General features: G+C 38.8%; 1 protein-coding gene across 1 annotated transcript in view; it reads right to left on the bottom strand.

The window, feature by feature from the left end:
* med27 (mediator complex subunit 27) overlaps positions 1-18,356 on the bottom strand; it is a 71,129-nt gene that overhangs the window by 12,640 nt on the left and 40,133 nt on the right. Inside the window, exons 4-5 of the mRNA XM_053504718.1 lie at positions 13,740-13,833; positions 208-315 (exon numbers count right to left, since the gene is read on the bottom strand). Of these exons, the coding sequence (XP_053360693.1) occupies positions 208-315; positions 13,740-13,833 (202 nt within the window). The remainder of the gene's footprint in view (positions 1-207; positions 316-13,739; positions 13,834-18,356) is intronic.

The following is an 18,356-nucleotide window of genomic DNA, read 5'->3' as shown; positions in this document are numbered from 1 at the left end:
GACCAGCACTATTTTGGCACTGGAAATGAACTGGACCAAAAGCTTGTCCTGTTGTTATGGAAAAAGTGTGGAACCTTATGGGTGGAAATAAAGGTCATCAGTGTACTCAATACAATGATTGATTGTGATGAATTGTGTTAAGTCTATACTGGAGCACCAACTTAATCCGGCTTCGAGCTAATGCGAAACATGTGGTTCGGCTATTACCTTGTTGTCCTCGGAATACACGTTCTCGTGGTATCCTCTGACGATGGTGCGGTCAATGAACAGGCTCCTCATCACTACGATGGCTTTAAGCACCTTTCCCAGAGTCACCTGCACACAAACACAAAAACAGCAGATATGTGATCAGCCAGCTTTCCATACTGTTAATCATGTGGACAAGTTCCAAAGATCCTTCTGTGCCCAAGTGCAAAGTGTTAATTTGGAAATATCACATAAGAGGGAGTGCTGATATTCTGCACAACAGCACGATAGTGTAATATTGATTTTACACAACAGTTCCAGAAACAAAATGTTCTTTTCAATAGATTATGATTTGTTTCTTTATTTAACCAGTTATTTTGCTAATTCAACACATTCTTCTGCGACTGGCGGAACTAACTGACCGCAACTGGTGGAGCAGGCGACATGAAAGTAGTTTTAAATTCTTACTGCTACTATAAACTCAAAAGTTAAGGAGAATAAACCATGGAGCTGGTGGACAGTCCTGTAAGTTTCTCTTTATATTGTATTCTGCTATTCTTCCTATTCTGCTTTTAAATATTCCGGGTTCCGAGGTTAAAACCCAAATAGCGTTAAATGGAAAGGTGTACAAACACTTGTCACTTGATCAAGGATTAAAGAGGAATCTTGGATTCAGCCTTGTGTTTGGGGAAAGATAGCGTTACAGCTTGCCTTAGGTATAAAAAAACAACAATAACAAAAAGGCAATTCAGAACATCTTAGAAGCAATTATTAAGGAGACAAAGTGTTGTTTAAGATGACATAATATCAGATGGATGTATTTTCTTGCTTGAAATGATTTTATTTACTTATTTTTTTGACTGGTTTGATTAAACAATTGCAGAACACCTGGGAAGCACAGTGGTATATATATATATATATATATATATATATATATATATATATATATATATATATACCACTATATATATATAGTTAAATGTCCCAGTGCTGTTACTGTCTATTATCACCACTTGTTGAAAGATTTTCTTCCAATCAGACTATTTGCTTGGAACTAACTGTTGTACAAAAAGGCTTCAATCAGGCCCAAGAGGTACCCTGGAGACTTAAATCTCTCTTATGAGCATATGAGAGAAAGAACGATGGCCAGGTAGGTGCTCTGCTCTTTTCACAAAGGTGTTTACACAGAAGTCCAGGTTGTGTGAACGAAACGGCGGAGGTCTCTCTGAATTATTAACGTGCTTCTCTCAATAGCATCATTCAACAGGGTTTAAGTAAGAGAAGAGGTTGACCCCACTCCGACTGAGAGTAGCTAAGAGAGAGAGTCCCACTGAAGGGATTGTGGGTAGACGGGGGTCAGGGACCTCCTCGAGGAGCCTTGAAAAGGAGGAGCACAATAAGGAACAGTGGGATAAAGTTCAGCTTAAATCATCAAAAGACTTGTATAGAGTGGCTTACACACACAAACCCTTCCACATAATAAACTGAACTACTCACAATAGGTCCTCTGGTAAAGTTTGCTGAAGTTTGCACCCCTATTGGTTTCTCAGTCCAAGGGGGGAAAAGCATCACGATTTTATCTTTTATGAATCTTTAACTAAAGGGGCCTAAAACTACACTTGAGCAAGTTTGACACTTAGAAGGTGACAAAACAACACAAATGTTGTATAGTACAATAGTGCTGCACAATTAATTGCATAAAAAGTTTTAACTGAAGAATTATTTTTTTTTCCCCCAAAACATGCAGCCCTATATTATTATAGGATATCTCCATATTTTAATTCTATATTATTCACATTAAAGTTATATGGTGTACATAACACATTTTTACTTTTTTAAATGTTTTTTTTTTGTTTTAAACTAAGCCTCATCTCCTCAGCTATATAACTAAATTATATCCTTTTTCTTTAATTAAAGCTGGTAAATATGGAATGGAAATGCTCAAAAAGCACATATGTCCCGAAACTTATGACCGCACAGACAACAATGTAATATGCTTGTACTTTAACAATAACAAATTACTAAAGTCAAAGGATTTTACTGTAGTCAGACCCTGTAGTATGATTTAGGGAGTCTAGAGGGAAGATCGTGGAGGCCAACCTAGATTTTTTGGGTATCTGAGTTCGGCCACAAAAGGTGTGGAGCAAAACGACCGGAGCAAGAAGCATGATTTGTTGAAACAAAGATATTACAGACATAAATGCACTTCATTCAATACTTTGAAAAGCTAGCCTACTTAACGTGAAAGATGATAATTAAATCTTAAAATCTTGTTTGAAAGTACAGCAGCAGATCGTTTTAAAATGTAAACGACATACTGGTATTTCTTCCTGGGTTGCCAGTTTGCCATCTAACAGGTTCATAGATTCTTAATACTATTGATCTAGAAACAAATCATTTAGTATTGATTGATATAATTTGTCCAGATGTTTGTAGATAATTAGGGATGGGTCTGCATGTGTTTTAAATGTAAATTTGTTGTTTGGCATGGAGAAATCAAAACTTGTCAATATGGTGGGTAAAAATAAAGTGTCAATAATATTGACATGGTATACTAGAGTTAATCCAATAGGGAAAGAGAACGCATAAAACATTTTTTATTAACTTAATTAACATTTTTTATTATTGATATAGTGTTAATATATTATTATTATTATTATTATTATTATATATAATATTTATTATGCTTTAGGAATGGCATCCTGTCTTTACACTCAGTAATTTTAACTATAAATACGTTGTTACGTGAATTTCTTTACCTAGTATTTCTGGCAACTTTCACTTTTACTCCACTACATTTCCTAAATAAAATGCGATAATACCTTTACTCTAAAATATTTTTCTTACTCCTTACTATAAAATAAAATTGGGAAAAATTAGTAGTAAAATATCTATTTATCTATAAATGCTACAGATTTTAACACAAAACTCAAACTGACAGATAAATTTGGAGTTATCACAGTAACCAGTAGCTGAACTGATTACATTTAGGAATTGATCCCAGGGTCAAGGTCACCACAATGTCAAAGGTCTGAAATAGTTTCTTCAATAGCTTTCTCCCAGTATCTAGCATATTTTTCAGATATTCCCAATATACTAATTATTCACAAAACACACTAGTTCTAGTTGAATCCTAGCTGTTAATAATCAGACTGAGTAATTAAACCTTAACATTCCTACTTAACAGGAATATTATTGTATACATTCACTCCTGATTTCATCACAGTAATCATCTTCAGAGGGACGCAGGTAGAAAAGGAACCATGCAGAAAACCCAGTAGCTACTGTATATGCTGAGGCCATGTTCCATGTGCCTTCTCTTCTGTAAGGTTTGCTTATTAAATTTGTTGTGGTCAGAGCAGCTTGGACCGTGGCCTTTGCCCTCCTCAGGCGGATAACGTCGACATTCTAAAGCTTCCAGCCATTACCACCTACAGCCTGCGACGGGAGAGATCTGCCCCATGCAAATTGAAATCATATTTTTCAAAGCAGACACGAAGCCTACAGGGCAGGAAAAAAGTGAAACCAACACCTACGAGATGTCTCTTATTGTTTACTGTTGTCACCGTGGAGCAAGAAAAGGTTGGAACTGCTTGGCCAAGAATTGAAAGAACAGATCCACACGAGTTATTTTGAGACTCGCTGTATTTTGTCAAATTCTAAAGCAAGCGGTCCTTCACCCCCATACGTAGCTAAAAGATCAATAAACTCGAAATGGACCGGCGAATGATTGGGAGTCTTCCCTGGACACCAAGCCGGAGGTTTAAATGGAGCATACTAATGTTCGTGCACTGACTTAAAATTCTAATTGTCGTGTGTCTCTTACATGTGGATGTCCAGATCGATCTATTCGTCAATGCATCCTAAAGAGAACAAATGTCCCTGAGGGGCACGTCAAATCCTTTCAATTTTCTAAACAAATACGATATATCTAAGGAGCCTTCAGTTGTACCCTTGAGTTTTGCTCATTTTAGGAGGTCAGATTAAGTACAATTCTGTTGCTTGTGCTGACCTGAAAATTGCATGTGGCAGCAGCGGTGCGGTGAAAGGAGGGATGTTGATGTTTTATCAACTGCAACTACAGTATAAGGTTAGACATGGTATAGATCTGATGTATCCAGAATGATTAACGTGATCGTAACTGACAGATCCACCTGTAGTCTTTTGCCCTCTTAGTGAACTTGGTATTTGTACCATCTTACTGTAAGGCTAATTGAACCCATGCTGTGTGCTGTCACTTGGCAGGGGAGGCAGAGCCAGCTTCAGATAGCATTTCTTTTCCTCTGATGCTGAATCCTTTTACTTTGTCTTGTTACTTTACCAGCAAAAAAAAAAAAAAGGAAAAAAATCCAGCAAGAAATTGGCTCGTGCAGAACAAATAACAGCAAAACGACAGCCATCTGCTTGGAGATCTGAGTACTGTGCAGGCACATGATCACATAAATTCTGGAGAAAAAAAATGCTTATGTGCTCAGACAACACACAAATTGTGATCAGATGCAAGTCATGGACAAACATGGGAAACCCAGAAAATGCCTACTTACACACTATGTTAAATCCACAAGACTGGAAGAACTGGAAACAGCTATAAACATTTGGAGAGAAATGATCAAAAATAAGCCTGGAGGCTTTAAAGTGAAGCCGATTTGCAATTCAATTCTTAATTTAAAAGCCCGTTCAGCATTCAATCCGGTGTGATAAAGCATATTAGACAAAATCAACAATTTTGGATGCAACCATGCAAGCAGCATGTCTCTCCCTCCCTCTCCTTTTCTTTTCTTTTTTTCGCTATCGGAGTGAGTTGAGAGCCTTTGAGCTTTATGAAGAATCAAGCTTTAGTATGCCTTCCCTTTAAAAGAAGCCACAGTGTTGGCAAAAACACAGGGAATAACTAATCCTAACTACAGTAATACCAACACCTGCAAAAACAATGATCTTAAAAACTCTAAAAATAATTTCCCTAAAAGCTATTCCAAAGAGTTTTATTAATGCCAACTTTAATTAAACAAATTGACCGCGCTTTTCAAAAACCTCACTGCAAATGCACATAATCACACCACAGTGACTCTTCCTCCATAAACTTAAACATCACTCGCTTCAAAACTCAAAATCGCTCCAAAAGCGCTATACATACACAACATCTATGTACATTCTGTACGTGTGAAGCCAATTTTTAATGTCAACAGCTATTCTAGGAATGCTTTTCTTCAGCTCTTTTCCAAAAGGCTGGGCTCAGAGCTCGGCGCTGGCGCGGGGCCTGGCGCGAGCTCGGCGCCGAGGACAATAGAAGTTCGTTAAACTTCGAGGCGTCCTGGAGCGGCTCGCTCACCAAGAGAAAAAGCGCGCTCCCAAGAGAAACAGAGTGCCACGATGGCAGATGGTGCTTTTTATTTGGAGCGAGAGTGGGCAGAAAGAGAAGCAATAGAGAGAGAGTGGCAGGAAAAAAAAATGAAAAGGATTTAAAAAAAAAAAAATGAAGGAAAGCGTTTCTAAGCAACAAGTGAGTGCTGCCGCCAAAATCAGCTGTGAAACAGGAAGCGAGATGTGCCAAAGTGGGAACGTGGTGAGGCGTCCTGCATTAGCTGACCTCACAGGGCTTCGCAGAAGCTGCAGGCCTGCTTGAAGTGTTTGTCATGACTAACACCAGTTCCTTTCTGCCGCGGATGACGGCATTCGGGATGGAAAGTGTCGGGAAGGCTTCCTGTCCGGGTGCTGATGCGGTGCGTCTTCTGGGAATTTGATGATTTGGGGTGAATCTCAGGAAACCGTCATGCTGCTGAACCAGCTGGCTCGGACCTCTTCAACCACTCAGCATTAATCTGACGATCTGCGTGTTCTCGCTGCCAGCCCTGGCATCGCCACCACAGCCACCTCATCAACTTTTCTATCAGCTGAGGAAGACAAAGGTCTTCTGCTTTGGACAGGCTATAAACAAACTTGCTTTCTGAAGCTCTGCTCCTACAGTGACCTCTGTATTCTCGTGGCTCAGCATTATCTGGCTTTCTGAGGACGTTCCAGAAATCTACGTCGATATTCTGGAGCCAGAAGCCGACCGTGTGCTCGCGTGCCCCGAGCTGTGCCCCTGAGGAGGGCGAAATATTCTTGATGTAGATCAATAGCAGCGCAAGGTCACTTTTAGATACAATTAAAAAGACGGGGCTCTAAAAGCACCAAAGAGAGATGGCGTGAGAGTGAACCAGACATAAAGAGGGCATGACCGAGAGAGCATGAGAAAGGCCTCTGCTTTCTCACACATTCACAATTTATACACAACAGTCTGTTCTTGTTGAAAAAATATAACATTCTATCCGGGTTAACCCCAGACTAAACACAGACAATTACTGTGAATTGCCATTAGACATGTTATCAAAATATTAAGAATATTAAGTAGGGCACAGGTGCACCAAACCAGGCATTTCACGATTATCAACCCCCCAGATTCAAAGAAACCTTTCACTGTAGGTTCAGATTCCTGTTCTTGGCCGACAGGAGTGGAACAAAATGTGCTTTTCTGCTGTTCAGTCCATCTGTCACAAAGGTTTCAGTATATGGTTTTCTGGGATTTTTTTTTTCTGCTCACCACTGATATAAGAGTTTAAATTTGCCTTATTATAGCCTTTCTATCGGCCTCGAAACCAATGAAATTTAACCTTTCTCCTCTAACCCCCCCATCAACAAGGGATAAACCAACCCTTCCTAAGCATGTTGATGCCTCATAGTTAATACACCAATGACACCAGTGCATTGGGTAAAACAATTAAGAAGTACAGAGGGATCAAACCATTCCAATGGTCAATGAAACCATCTGCAAACCAGAACAAAGATTTTTATACACAAAAGGCTGTCATAGAAATACATTTGTATTTCTATAAATATAACCAGTATTACTATAAATAGTTCCTCAGCCAGATTTTAAACTCATCATATTACATATACATTCATCGATTTTCAGCAACTGGTCAGGTTTCGGTGGCCCTGAGAACACTGTGTGCCAATAAGTAGCTCAGGACAAGCAAATTCTTGCTTTATATAGTAGCTACTTTGCAGAAAAGTAGGGTAATAGATCATGGGTCAGTTAGTTACATGTGAAACCAGTATCACATAACATTTAAAAAGGATGTAAAACCTACCTCTACCTACAGTACTGCATTTTTTTTTTAAAGTTGCTTATTGTTATCGATGCGGTGTTAGTCGATGATTGGAGATTTCCTGTGCATTTCAAGCAATCAATTATGAAAAATGGGCATTGATTTGAATCGCTTGAATGCAATCTATGCTTTAGTGCAACTGAGCAACTGCTGTGTAGCGGAGATGTGAACTGCAAAAAAAGTTGTGTACGGCTAAGAGGAAAGGAACAGCTTTCACTAAATTCAACATAATTTTGAAAGATATAAACTTAATTTAATTCGGGCTGCAGAATTCAGTGTCAGCTAAACTTTTGACTTCATTTTTTATTTTATTTATTTTTTTTTTTTACACAGAATGAGGGCTGTGGAATTTGGCCCTGATGACTTACATTGTACTTGCCTTCCGGTGACAAAGTTCATGGTCGATGTGCTGGGCAGGAAAGCGTATAATGACCAAGACCTAGGGTAATGTATGACGGTGAGTCAAAAATGATCCGCACTCCATTTATATTAACACTTCCTTTGGCTGCTGCTGTGCAGGTGTGAACGTATTACATCAGTTTATTTGTAACTGTAGTTAAAAATGGATGCGCTACGTGATTTGGATATCCGCAAAAAAAAAAAAAAGAATTGGACTGATACTCTAAGGAAAGTGAAAGTTTCCTAAAGAGAATCATTGCTGGTGACAAGACTAGGATTCATCACTACGAGCCTGAGAGTAAACGGAACAGAAACATCCTCAATCCTCAAGTCAACCATCAGATGAAAAATTGTTCCTTACAATTTTCTGGGATTTCCAAAGACCAGTATTGGAACATGACTAGAAAAAAGGTTCAACAATCAACAGTGCTCATTACACTAAGAGTCTTACTGAAGAGTTGAAGATGGATTAACTTTGGATTTAACACAGAAAACTGCTATCCAAGGACGTTGTGATCATGACAATGCATTATTCCCTATAGTCCTGATCTTGATCCATTGGACTTTCACCTGTTTGGTCCCCTTCATGCTCTCTCTCACTGCATTCACAAATCTTCTCTTTGGTCTTCCTTTAGACCTCCTGCCTGGCAGTTCCAACCTTAACATCCTTCTACCAATATGCTCGCAATCTCTCCTCTTAACATATCCAAACCACATCTTTTATAAAAGTTAATTAAAATAAGTTCTATAAGCAAAGTGCGGATAATATTCGACTCACCCTCGTATGTATATGCACCATAATTTGGATGTGATCTTGATTAAGAGACTACACAGTCATGTGTAACGTGCTAAATTACTGTACAAACTCGATTAGAAAGTGAAGATAATCATTCTTTTTAATTTTTTGTAGGCTGCTTCAATGTACTTAGGGAGCTATTCACTTTTTATCCTAGTTACAGTTCTGGGCAGCACACTGGAGCTTTTACTTGCCCAATCGGCTAGCTAATGAATTTATCACCTGTCTACCCCTGACCCTGGATGGGCCGACTCTTAATTACAGGGCAACAGGCCTTAAGTCAGGCATTCAGACCTTTTCAGGCTCATGGTGTATTATAGGTGATAATAAAGCAAACTAACGACCCCACTACAGGAACAGCTCATTAAGTATGAAACTAACTCGGTGAATAATTGAAGAAAATTTACGTTCTAGATTTAGGTTTGTTTCCACAAATTCGCTCACGGTGATCGCCGTTTAACAAGCACACACATTGGTGTGAAGCTCCATCTCGAACTCCTACTGTGTGAAGCTTCTGGTGGCTCTGTTTGTGCGCCTTTTTAATGCACGCTGCCAAACGAGTGACAGGACCTAGTCGGTGGCAGCACTTGAAACGCCTTCAGATCACACTTAAAAACCCTCCACTGATCAGGAGAGAGAAAGAGAGAAAGAGAGAGGGAGAGAGAAAAGAGAAAAATCAAGACATATACGTTCCAAACTCAGCATGCAAAAAACCTAACATATTGGTGGGGGTGGTGAAGCTGATGGTACCAAATGGGTGAGGAAAGTGAGGAAAGGGCCTGAGCAGGAGGCGTTTGTCACTCTCATTAGCATCCCCTAATTACGTTCGTTTGAAAAAGAAAAAAAAAAAAGAAAAAAAACAGGAGGCTGCAGGGGACCAGCTCTTTTCTCTGCCCTCAATCTCACGCCCTAGTTAACACTGCACCACTGCCATGAATCCACATCTGAGTCTAGTTAAGAAGTCAAGAGGTAAGCTGGATGTTTAAGGACTTAGTGTTGGAAGGATGGTTAGATGGTTATGACGCTAGTTACACCAATGACATGACGTTTTCATTCTCGTATGATTTTAAAACAAACTTCTTCCAACAACAAGACAGTTTATTTGTCTTTATATATATATATATATACAGTATATATATTAGTAGGATATATTATATTATAATATATATTAGTAGGATCTGATCAAACCTGAAATATCAAATATCTCTTGGTCCATGTTCGGTGTGGTCACTTTGTCTGTTGTGATTGCTGTGTAAATCTCATTAGCCAGCACACACTGGCTCAGCTTTAAACACACAACACATACGAAAATGGAATCAGCATCCAACAAGATCCAAGAAAATGGACAGCTTCCCAATGCATCTCATGCTAAATATATAACTCGCAGTTCTGGAAGTAGCCTGGGAATTGGTGACAAAATTGTTAGCCTGCCTATGTAATGACATACAGGATTATAACCACCCGTATTATGCAGAGTCTCCAAAGCCCTTACGAGAGGAAAATATAAAAGTACACGTATCCACTTTTCGCATTTTATTAATTTTTTTTTTTAAAGAGACAAAAAAGGTGAAATAGATCTGAATGGAACTGATCACTGATCCGGCATTTTAAGCAATATTGGTCCTCATACTTAGTGTCATTTCCCTAGACTCAGATGTTTCATTTATTTCCCATGCACATTTTTTGACTCCGCTTATTGTTTATAGAGCTGATGGATATCTTAAGGCAATGCTTATTTTAAACCGGAGAGGCTGCTCGGTCTCAGCGGTGGAAAGTGAACCCATGTCCTGACTTCAAAGCAGCGCGATGTGAAGGAACAGCAGCAAACACTTGATAGCACTCGAGGAGTGTACATAACTAAAGGAGTCTGCTGAAATCATCCTTCAATTTCATCTTCAAAACTGGTTACGTGTAATGAAGTGCAGCAAAGAACCATGGGCCAAAAAAAAACCAAACACCTACTTCAGAAAAAAATAAATAGTCAAGAACAGTGGTTAGGCTTTAGCCTGGGCATGTGAAATTGGAGTAATTTTTATATAGGGTGGCTTGTTTTATTGCTCAATATCCTGCTCATACTGTAAGATATTCTGAGCAGCACGGTGGCATACACACTGTTCTAAATTGCCCATGGGTGTGAATGAGTGTGTGAATGTGTGTATCAGTATCCGTAAGTGTAAGGTACTACAAATATTTATACTTGTATTTAAAATGAATGTGGGTGTGGTCTAAATCAGAATTTATTTTCCCCCAGATTTGCATGAAATTGTTTTTTTAAATTATTACTTATTTGAAATATTTTAATAGTAGTCATAATAATAATAAATTTAAAGAACTGGTGCGGTTTAATTAATTTGGGATAGCCTTCAGATGCACCACAACATAACTGAAGATGAATGTATTAATTCATTTTTATACCAGTACTGTTTTTTTGTGTAATTTAAATGAACCTTTATACATATCCAGAGGCTGGTAAAAAAAAAAAAAAAAACAGACATCGTCACCTATTAATAATAAAAAACCTTAAAAAAATTGTAAAAAAAGCTCTTCAGTTCCTCCTGTCGCACCAGGGGACTCGGCCAACAAGACCAAAAAGTCCACTTCAAATGAGTAAAAAGTAGGTCAGGAAAGCTCAGGAACTCAAAATCAAACGCCGATTTTGAGCAAGCGACCGCTATGTTTTTTTAACCATGCTAATTAGGGAGCACAAAGCGATGCAGATGAGTGAGGAGGGAATGTTCATGTTGCAAGCTTTGTAGTGATCTGTGGCACGGCCCCTGCGGTGGGAAAGCTGACACTCAAGCGACCCCCCGTGTGGCCAGGTTTGCCATCTTGCCAACTGGACCATCTGGCAGTGTGTGTCCTGTGGGCGTGAGTTGCTGAGGTCCCATAGCCGGGGAAGGGGTATTTGTAGTCTTTCTGGCACTTCTGCCAAATATTTTTCACTCTCTTGATTTTTTTGATTCTTTCTTTCTTGTAGCATCTCTGTGCCAAAAACATGATCTTATTGGTAAGAGAGACACTCTGCTGTAGGAGTTGATCCCAAAGCTGTGGCAGATGATAGATGCTGATTTGAGAGTCTTGGCTTGCAGTACTGTTTGATCAGATCAGCTTAAAAAATGGTGCACAAAAGCACAGACAATAAGAATGTAAAACCATGACAGATATTCAAGCAGTGCCTTCAGGTTATGGTAAGATTTCCTCAGATGTCCTGGAGATGGATTGGCTGTCCAGGGTGTACCTCGCCTCGTGCCCAAAGTCTCCTGGGATCATCTCTGGCAGCAGTTTGGGAAAGAACCATTGCGACCCTGTACAAAATACGCTATCTAGAAGATGAATAAATGAATAAAGGGTCGGGTGTCCACATATTGACCAAAATATGGTGGTGTCCTGAAGACCATTATTAGTGTTGCACTTACCTAGAAATCCATTTAATACATTTTTAGCTACCTTTTTTTTTTTTTCAAGTGAGTTATTCCTGGGATATTACATGGATTTTTCAACACTAATATAATGCAGTACTTGAAAAGAGAGAAAGAAATTTTGAAATATCTTTATTTTCACATTTTGTAAAATTATTTAATGCTGTATTTTGTACCTTTTACTTTTGTCCATGGCACTAACAGTAGTTAAAGTGTCCTATATAAAAGATGTTAATTCAATTCAATTAAAATTTCTTTGTATAGTGCTTTTAACAATGGACACTGTCAAACTACTATAATTATAATACAGCAATAGTCTGTCCGTAAATAGCATTACAGAAAAACAAATTCAAAATATAAATAAAAATGTATAAATTTTTAGCTTTATCTGTTTGTCCCTATCGAGCAAACTGGAGGTGCCGGTGGCAAGGAAAAACTCTGAGAATCATGAGGAAGAAACTTCAAGAGGAACAAGAATCAACAAGGATCCCATCCTCATTTGTGTGATACTGGAAAACATGAACACACACTACATTGCCAAAAGTATTTGCCCTCCTGCCTTCATATGTATGAACTTGAGTAACATCCAATTGTTAATCCATAGGGTTTAATATGATGCTGGCCCTCTTTTTGCAGCCATAACAGCTTCAACTCCTCTGAGAATGCTTTCCACAAGGTTTAGGAGTGTGTTTATGGGAATTTTAGACCATTCCTCCAAAAGCACAGTTATGAGGTCAGACACTGATGTTGGACGAGAAGGCCTGGCTCCTCATAGTCTACGCTCTAATTCATCCCAAATGTGTTCCATCGGGCTGAGGTGGAGGCCAGTCAAGTTCTTCCACACCAAACTCGCTCATCCATGTCTTTATGGACCTTGCTATGTGCACTGGTGCGCAGTCATGTTGGAACTGGTGCAGGATTGTTTTTTAGGGGTTGGACTCGGGCCCTTAGTTCCAGTGGAAGGAACTCTTTATGCTTTAGCATACCAAGACATTTTGGACAATTTCAGGCTCCCAACTTTGTGGGAACAGTTTGGGGATGTCCCCTACCTGTTCCAACCAGTGAACAAAGCCAATGCCCATAAAGACATGGTTGAGTGAGTTTGGAGTTTGGTGTGAAAAGTGGATATCTTTGTCAATATAGTGTGTATAAATCCCTTCTCCAACTGTTCCGTAATGCATATTGGGTACAAAAGTCCATTTGTTGAGGTTACCAACTGTTCACTCATACAGAACTGGGTATAAAACTGTCCGTGTCAGTTTCTGTCCCAAAACTATTTCAACTGATTGCAGTCACAAGTCGTCATAGAAGAGCCTTTTTCTGTGTATCAAATGCGACGTTCCATAACCGCAGCTCCAGCAGTGGGAAAGACAAAAGAGAGGCTGCTGTGTGATGGTATACGGATAAAAGGACGTAACAAGAAAAACTCTTCACTTTCACAAAGCAATATTAAATGATAAAAAAAATGCATCAAATCAACAATTAGAAGAAACAAGTATTGGAAAAAAGGCTGTGGTATAAGAGAAACAAAACACCTTAAGACATGATGTAATGAAATTCAATCAGTTTTTGTGGTAGCCATGCGTCACACCACCGTGTCAATGATTATTTCACCAAAGCACCATAAAGTGTCCTTCAACCTTTGATTGCCCATGCAAGTCTGCTTTAAAAGGTGAAAGTCATTAGCAAAGTGTGACTGTCTTGACTGCCTGCGGTTTGAATAAAGTGCAAGTCACTAGAGGCAAGACCATGTTACTAAAGTAAAAGAACACATTTATAACAGCAACTCACCAGAAGCACAGCTGATGTCCCGTTGGGCCGGAAGAGTTCGATGGACATGTCTGGAAACATGCGGCCAATCCTAGAGATCACATCATCCACATACCTGTCGAAGAAAGACAAACAGGCATATTCATATTCACATCCATGTTTAGAAGCTTGCGAAAGATTCGCCGAGCGCTAAAAAGGGCCATGATTGCTGCCGTTAGCAAGTCGATGGCTTTTTTATTAAGGTAACAATATTGAAAAAGCCGTGCTTTGTTGAATTCAATACTATTGACATGTTTGTGTCAAACTGGTAATGTATTCCTGAGGCCCCGCCCTGAGTCATCACATTTAGCTGCAGCCTGAGACTTTGACTAATTCTCTCTTTACACTGTGGTAACGTACAGTAGAAGACACTGATTAATCTACGTGAGCACATGAAGATGTTTAACACAGACCGTCTGCATGGGGAATAAACGACCACTCCGATGCATGAATGCGTAATTTGTGATGACATCAGCAAGAACCGATCCTGGAACAAATTAATGCTCTAACGGTGAGAAAAACACACCGGAAACACTGGATTAAAAAGTCTTATATCACAGCACTTTTAAATTCTCAATTCTGATTGGCCAGAATACAAATTTTTATACATATATCAGCAGCTTAGCAAGTAGTTCTGGCCGCAAGGCAAGTCACAAGCTTTTATTAATCATTCTAACGTGTTATTGTTCTGATAAAAATAGCCTTTATAAGTGACTATAAGTGACCTAGAATTAAATTTGTAATGCTTAGATTTCAAGATGTACCTATTCCAACTATTCATAGCTGTAACAAGGTATGATGGACGAGTGATGCAGTTTTTGGCCAAATTAAAAAAGGCAAAAAAAAAGGGACCTCTCAATAGTGAGAAAACCATTCCCTGTTTTTTTTTTATTTTTTGCATTTTTGGATTGGCTGAGTCTTAAACAAGACAATTAGCTTTCCCCCTAATGTGATCTCATAAGTGAAACCCTTCCCTGTCTTTATTGCTCATCTCTGTTGCTCTCCGGAAGGGCTGGGGCTTGGCATTAACTCATTTACATAGACACTGAAACTGAGTGGTAAAACAGAGGGAATAAAAAAACTGAGTTTTAAGGGACGCATGTCAACTTTTAAAAGGGATCAATTACGCAAAAATAACTTTTTGGTTTTGGATATTCAGATAAACCTTCAGTGGGTATACACAAAAATTGTCCTTTTTATTTTTTGTATTGACCGGGCCTTAAACAAGAAGAAGCACGCAGCTTTGCCCTCTACTGTTCCTTACTGGGGTGTGGCTTGGAAATTGCTCATTTACATAAACACCGCCTTCAAAAAGATAAATGCATGATCTGCGGGGTATTTCTGATGGAGCATTAAAACACTAAGAATATGGGACTATTAAAGGGGATCTATTATGCACAGTTGACTCTTTAGGCTTTTTTCAGTCATTCATGGTCCCCAGTGTGTGGTTCCACTAAAATAAAAAATAAAAAGTTTTTTTTTCTTTTTCAATTTTTGTATTTGTTGTGTATTACACAAGCCAATTAATCTTTCCCCCTAATGACTTCATATAAATAGATCCCCTCTTGCCGTCTAGCTCTGCTGGTGGGGCAGGGCGTAGGCAGTACATCATTTACATAGACACTGAAACAGCATGTTTGGAAAAGGGGTGAAACAGGGCATTAGAGGTATGAAAAAAATGCATTATCTGATGGATATTTCAGCTAGAACATTAACAGACACACTTTTGGAGTTCTGTGTTAACTAGTTAAAGAAACAGTTATGGGATCTTTAATAAACCTTTTAGCTAGCTACGTTACAATTTTCAACATTGCGTGACACTCGTCAAAACAATAAACGATAGTGCCTTCAAATGAAAAAAAGACAAATGTTTTAATTATTCAAAATTTGTTAATGTTGGAAAACTGAAGAATAAAAACATACCAACTTCAGGGCAGTAAGAGCAACTCGGCTGTAATATTGTCGTACAACAGCACCATCTTTTATTTCTTACTCAAGATATGCCTTCGATGTTTACACTAAAGAAATTACATCTCCTCTGAATACACAATACGTTTTCATTTATGCTTGAACATGATGCCAGCAAGCAAAATCTTAATAACACAGCATACTTTACCACAGAGAGAAACAAGCAGGAGATTTTGTAATAAAAAGATGCCTCGGCTCAGCAGTGGACTCTTTCTCTCACACTCTCCTGGCTCACCTTCACTGTTTAGAGGAGAATATGCATTATTCGAAACCCCTGCCAGAGACGTTGAGCTTGCTCGTTAGACATCAGAAAGCTTGGGGTTGGACAGCCGAAACCTTGAGTCATCCCTCGAGTCAGCAGAACCACAACTGAGAGGAGTCGCCCTCCGTGTATTGGCGGGTCAATGCTAATAAGGGTTTAATGAAAATCTCCTTTGCCATCAGCTATCAATAGACTTGAGGGACTGGCCTTACGCAGAAAAAGAAAAAAAAAATTCATTACTGAAGTGTCAGAGAAAGGTTGGCTAGGGTAAGAGGATTAGTTGCAGAAGTCATTTCAAAGTTATGGGGACAAAAGTGCACTTTGTCTATATTCCAGTTAAAAATGTCAGTTCTGATGGTATGAGGCAAAAAGTCTCCGCGACTGCTGTGCTGTGTTTTCCTGAGTATTCCCTCAATGATGATGATCTACATTTATTTCTTATTTTAACTTTCCTGGCACTGTGAAAGTTTATATCCCATATGGTTATTTTTGAAAGCCCTGGAACGCTATAGAGGCCAAAACCTTTTTTTTTTTCTTTGTTCAAAGAAACAAAGTTTTTTTAGACAGTAAGGTGGCACAGGTGCTAGCTTTGACACCTCATAGCTCCAGGGTCCACAGTTCACCACTGATCTCGGGTTACAGCCTGTGCAGCGTTTCACATGTTCGCCATGTGGTTGTGTCTGTTTCCTCTGGGTTCTGCGGGTCCCTCGTACCTTGGATGAACATGCCAGCATATGGACTCTGAACTGTCCCTAGGTGTGAATGAGTGTAGTGGCGATCTGCAGTTGCCCTTTAAGACTCTGATGTTGCACCGTATGTTCTCGGGGACAAAAGGTCTGGTTTTCAGGTTAAGAGTTACCAACAATGAAGGGTAAATTCTAAAGCCATTTTCAGCTATGCACCCCTCTTCATGAGCTTTTAGGGCTTACCAATGGTGCAAACAGCATTCCTGGACAATAGTATACAAGTATACAGTGTTAATGTCTTTTTTTTCATTAATTCTGATAAAAAGAATCCATCCACAGCAATCGAAACCAACATTTACATGTAATAAGAATAGTAAAGTATGTAACATTGCAAGAGCGTGCCATGCTTATGTCCTTTAGTTGTAAAACTCGCATCATTGAGTTTAAAGCCGAGGTAAACACCATAACCTCAAGTTCGTTAAACATTATTTTTATCAGCACGAGCTGGTTTTCAGAACTGCGTATGAGGGATCTTGTTGTTCTGGCAACCCTGGGTTATATTATACATAATGTACAGTTATGTGTTCTAGAAGTTTTTAAATCGATTATAAAAAAAAAAAAAAAAATATATATATATATATATATATATATATATATATATATATATATATATAATAAAAATCACCATCTTAGCGAGTCCTAATATTCGCCAAATACAATATCTGACAAACAACAACTTTTTTTTTACTGTGCTATTATTTATTTTATAAAAATAATCCCAAAAAGAAAAAAAAACATGCTTGTAGATAACTTGCAGACCCACCTTTATTAGAAATAACTTAAAGCAATCTTTTCCTGTTTGAGTCTCTCACATTGTCGTGGAGAAATTTTGGCCCATTTGTCTTTAAAACATTGCTAAAGTTCATTGAGGTTTTTGGGCATTCGCTTACACACAGCTCTCTTAAGGTCCTGCCAAAGCATTTAAATTGGGTTGAGGTCTGGAGGAGTGCTTTAAATCACTGTCGTGCTGGCCTGACAATTGCCTCTAGAATACTCTGGCATATGGAGGAGCTCATTGTCGATTCAATGACTGCAAGGTGCCCAGATCCTGTGGCTGCAAAACCAAGCCCAACTCATCAAGCCTCCACTGCCATGCTTAACATGAGGTGTATGTGTTTTGGCTGAAATGCTGTTGGCGACTCCATGTTCTTGATGTATGTCTGGATAAAACTGTGATGAACGTTCACATGAATGTAAGGTGTGTCTGAATGTTTTAGATGCTACATCTAAAACATCCACAGTGTGAACCTAGCTAATCATGCAAAAATACTATCTACCTTCTTCCAAATACACGAGTTCTCAGAGAGTCGTGACTGTTTCAGGTTAACGTGGTCGACCAGGAGCACACTCAGACCATTTCTCGCACTCAGAGAGAGCATGCAACCTTTCTTGGACTTTTTAGAATTTGTATTAAATTCTACATCTTTCGTTACTTTTAATCACAAAGTAAAAAAAAAAAAGATTCACAGTGATTTCTCTAATATTTCCTATATTCTTTTTAATTTGTTGATCCCTTCCCATCTTCCAACTTGATTAGTAAGGCCTGAGCATGTCCCTATGATGCTTGTCCTTTAATGAACCTTGTGCTGGTTGCTGTGTTTTGTTGTTAGTTCTAAAATTGGA

This window comes from Clarias gariepinus, chromosome 9, assembly GCF_024256425.1.
Source record: "Clarias gariepinus isolate MV-2021 ecotype Netherlands chromosome 9, CGAR_prim_01v2, whole genome shotgun sequence".
In the NCBI taxonomy this organism is placed as follows: Eukaryota; Metazoa; Chordata; class Actinopteri; order Siluriformes; family Clariidae; genus Clarias; species Clarias gariepinus.
Note: the sequence above shows the minus strand (reverse complement) of the source record. Positions and strands in the feature narration are given on the sequence as shown.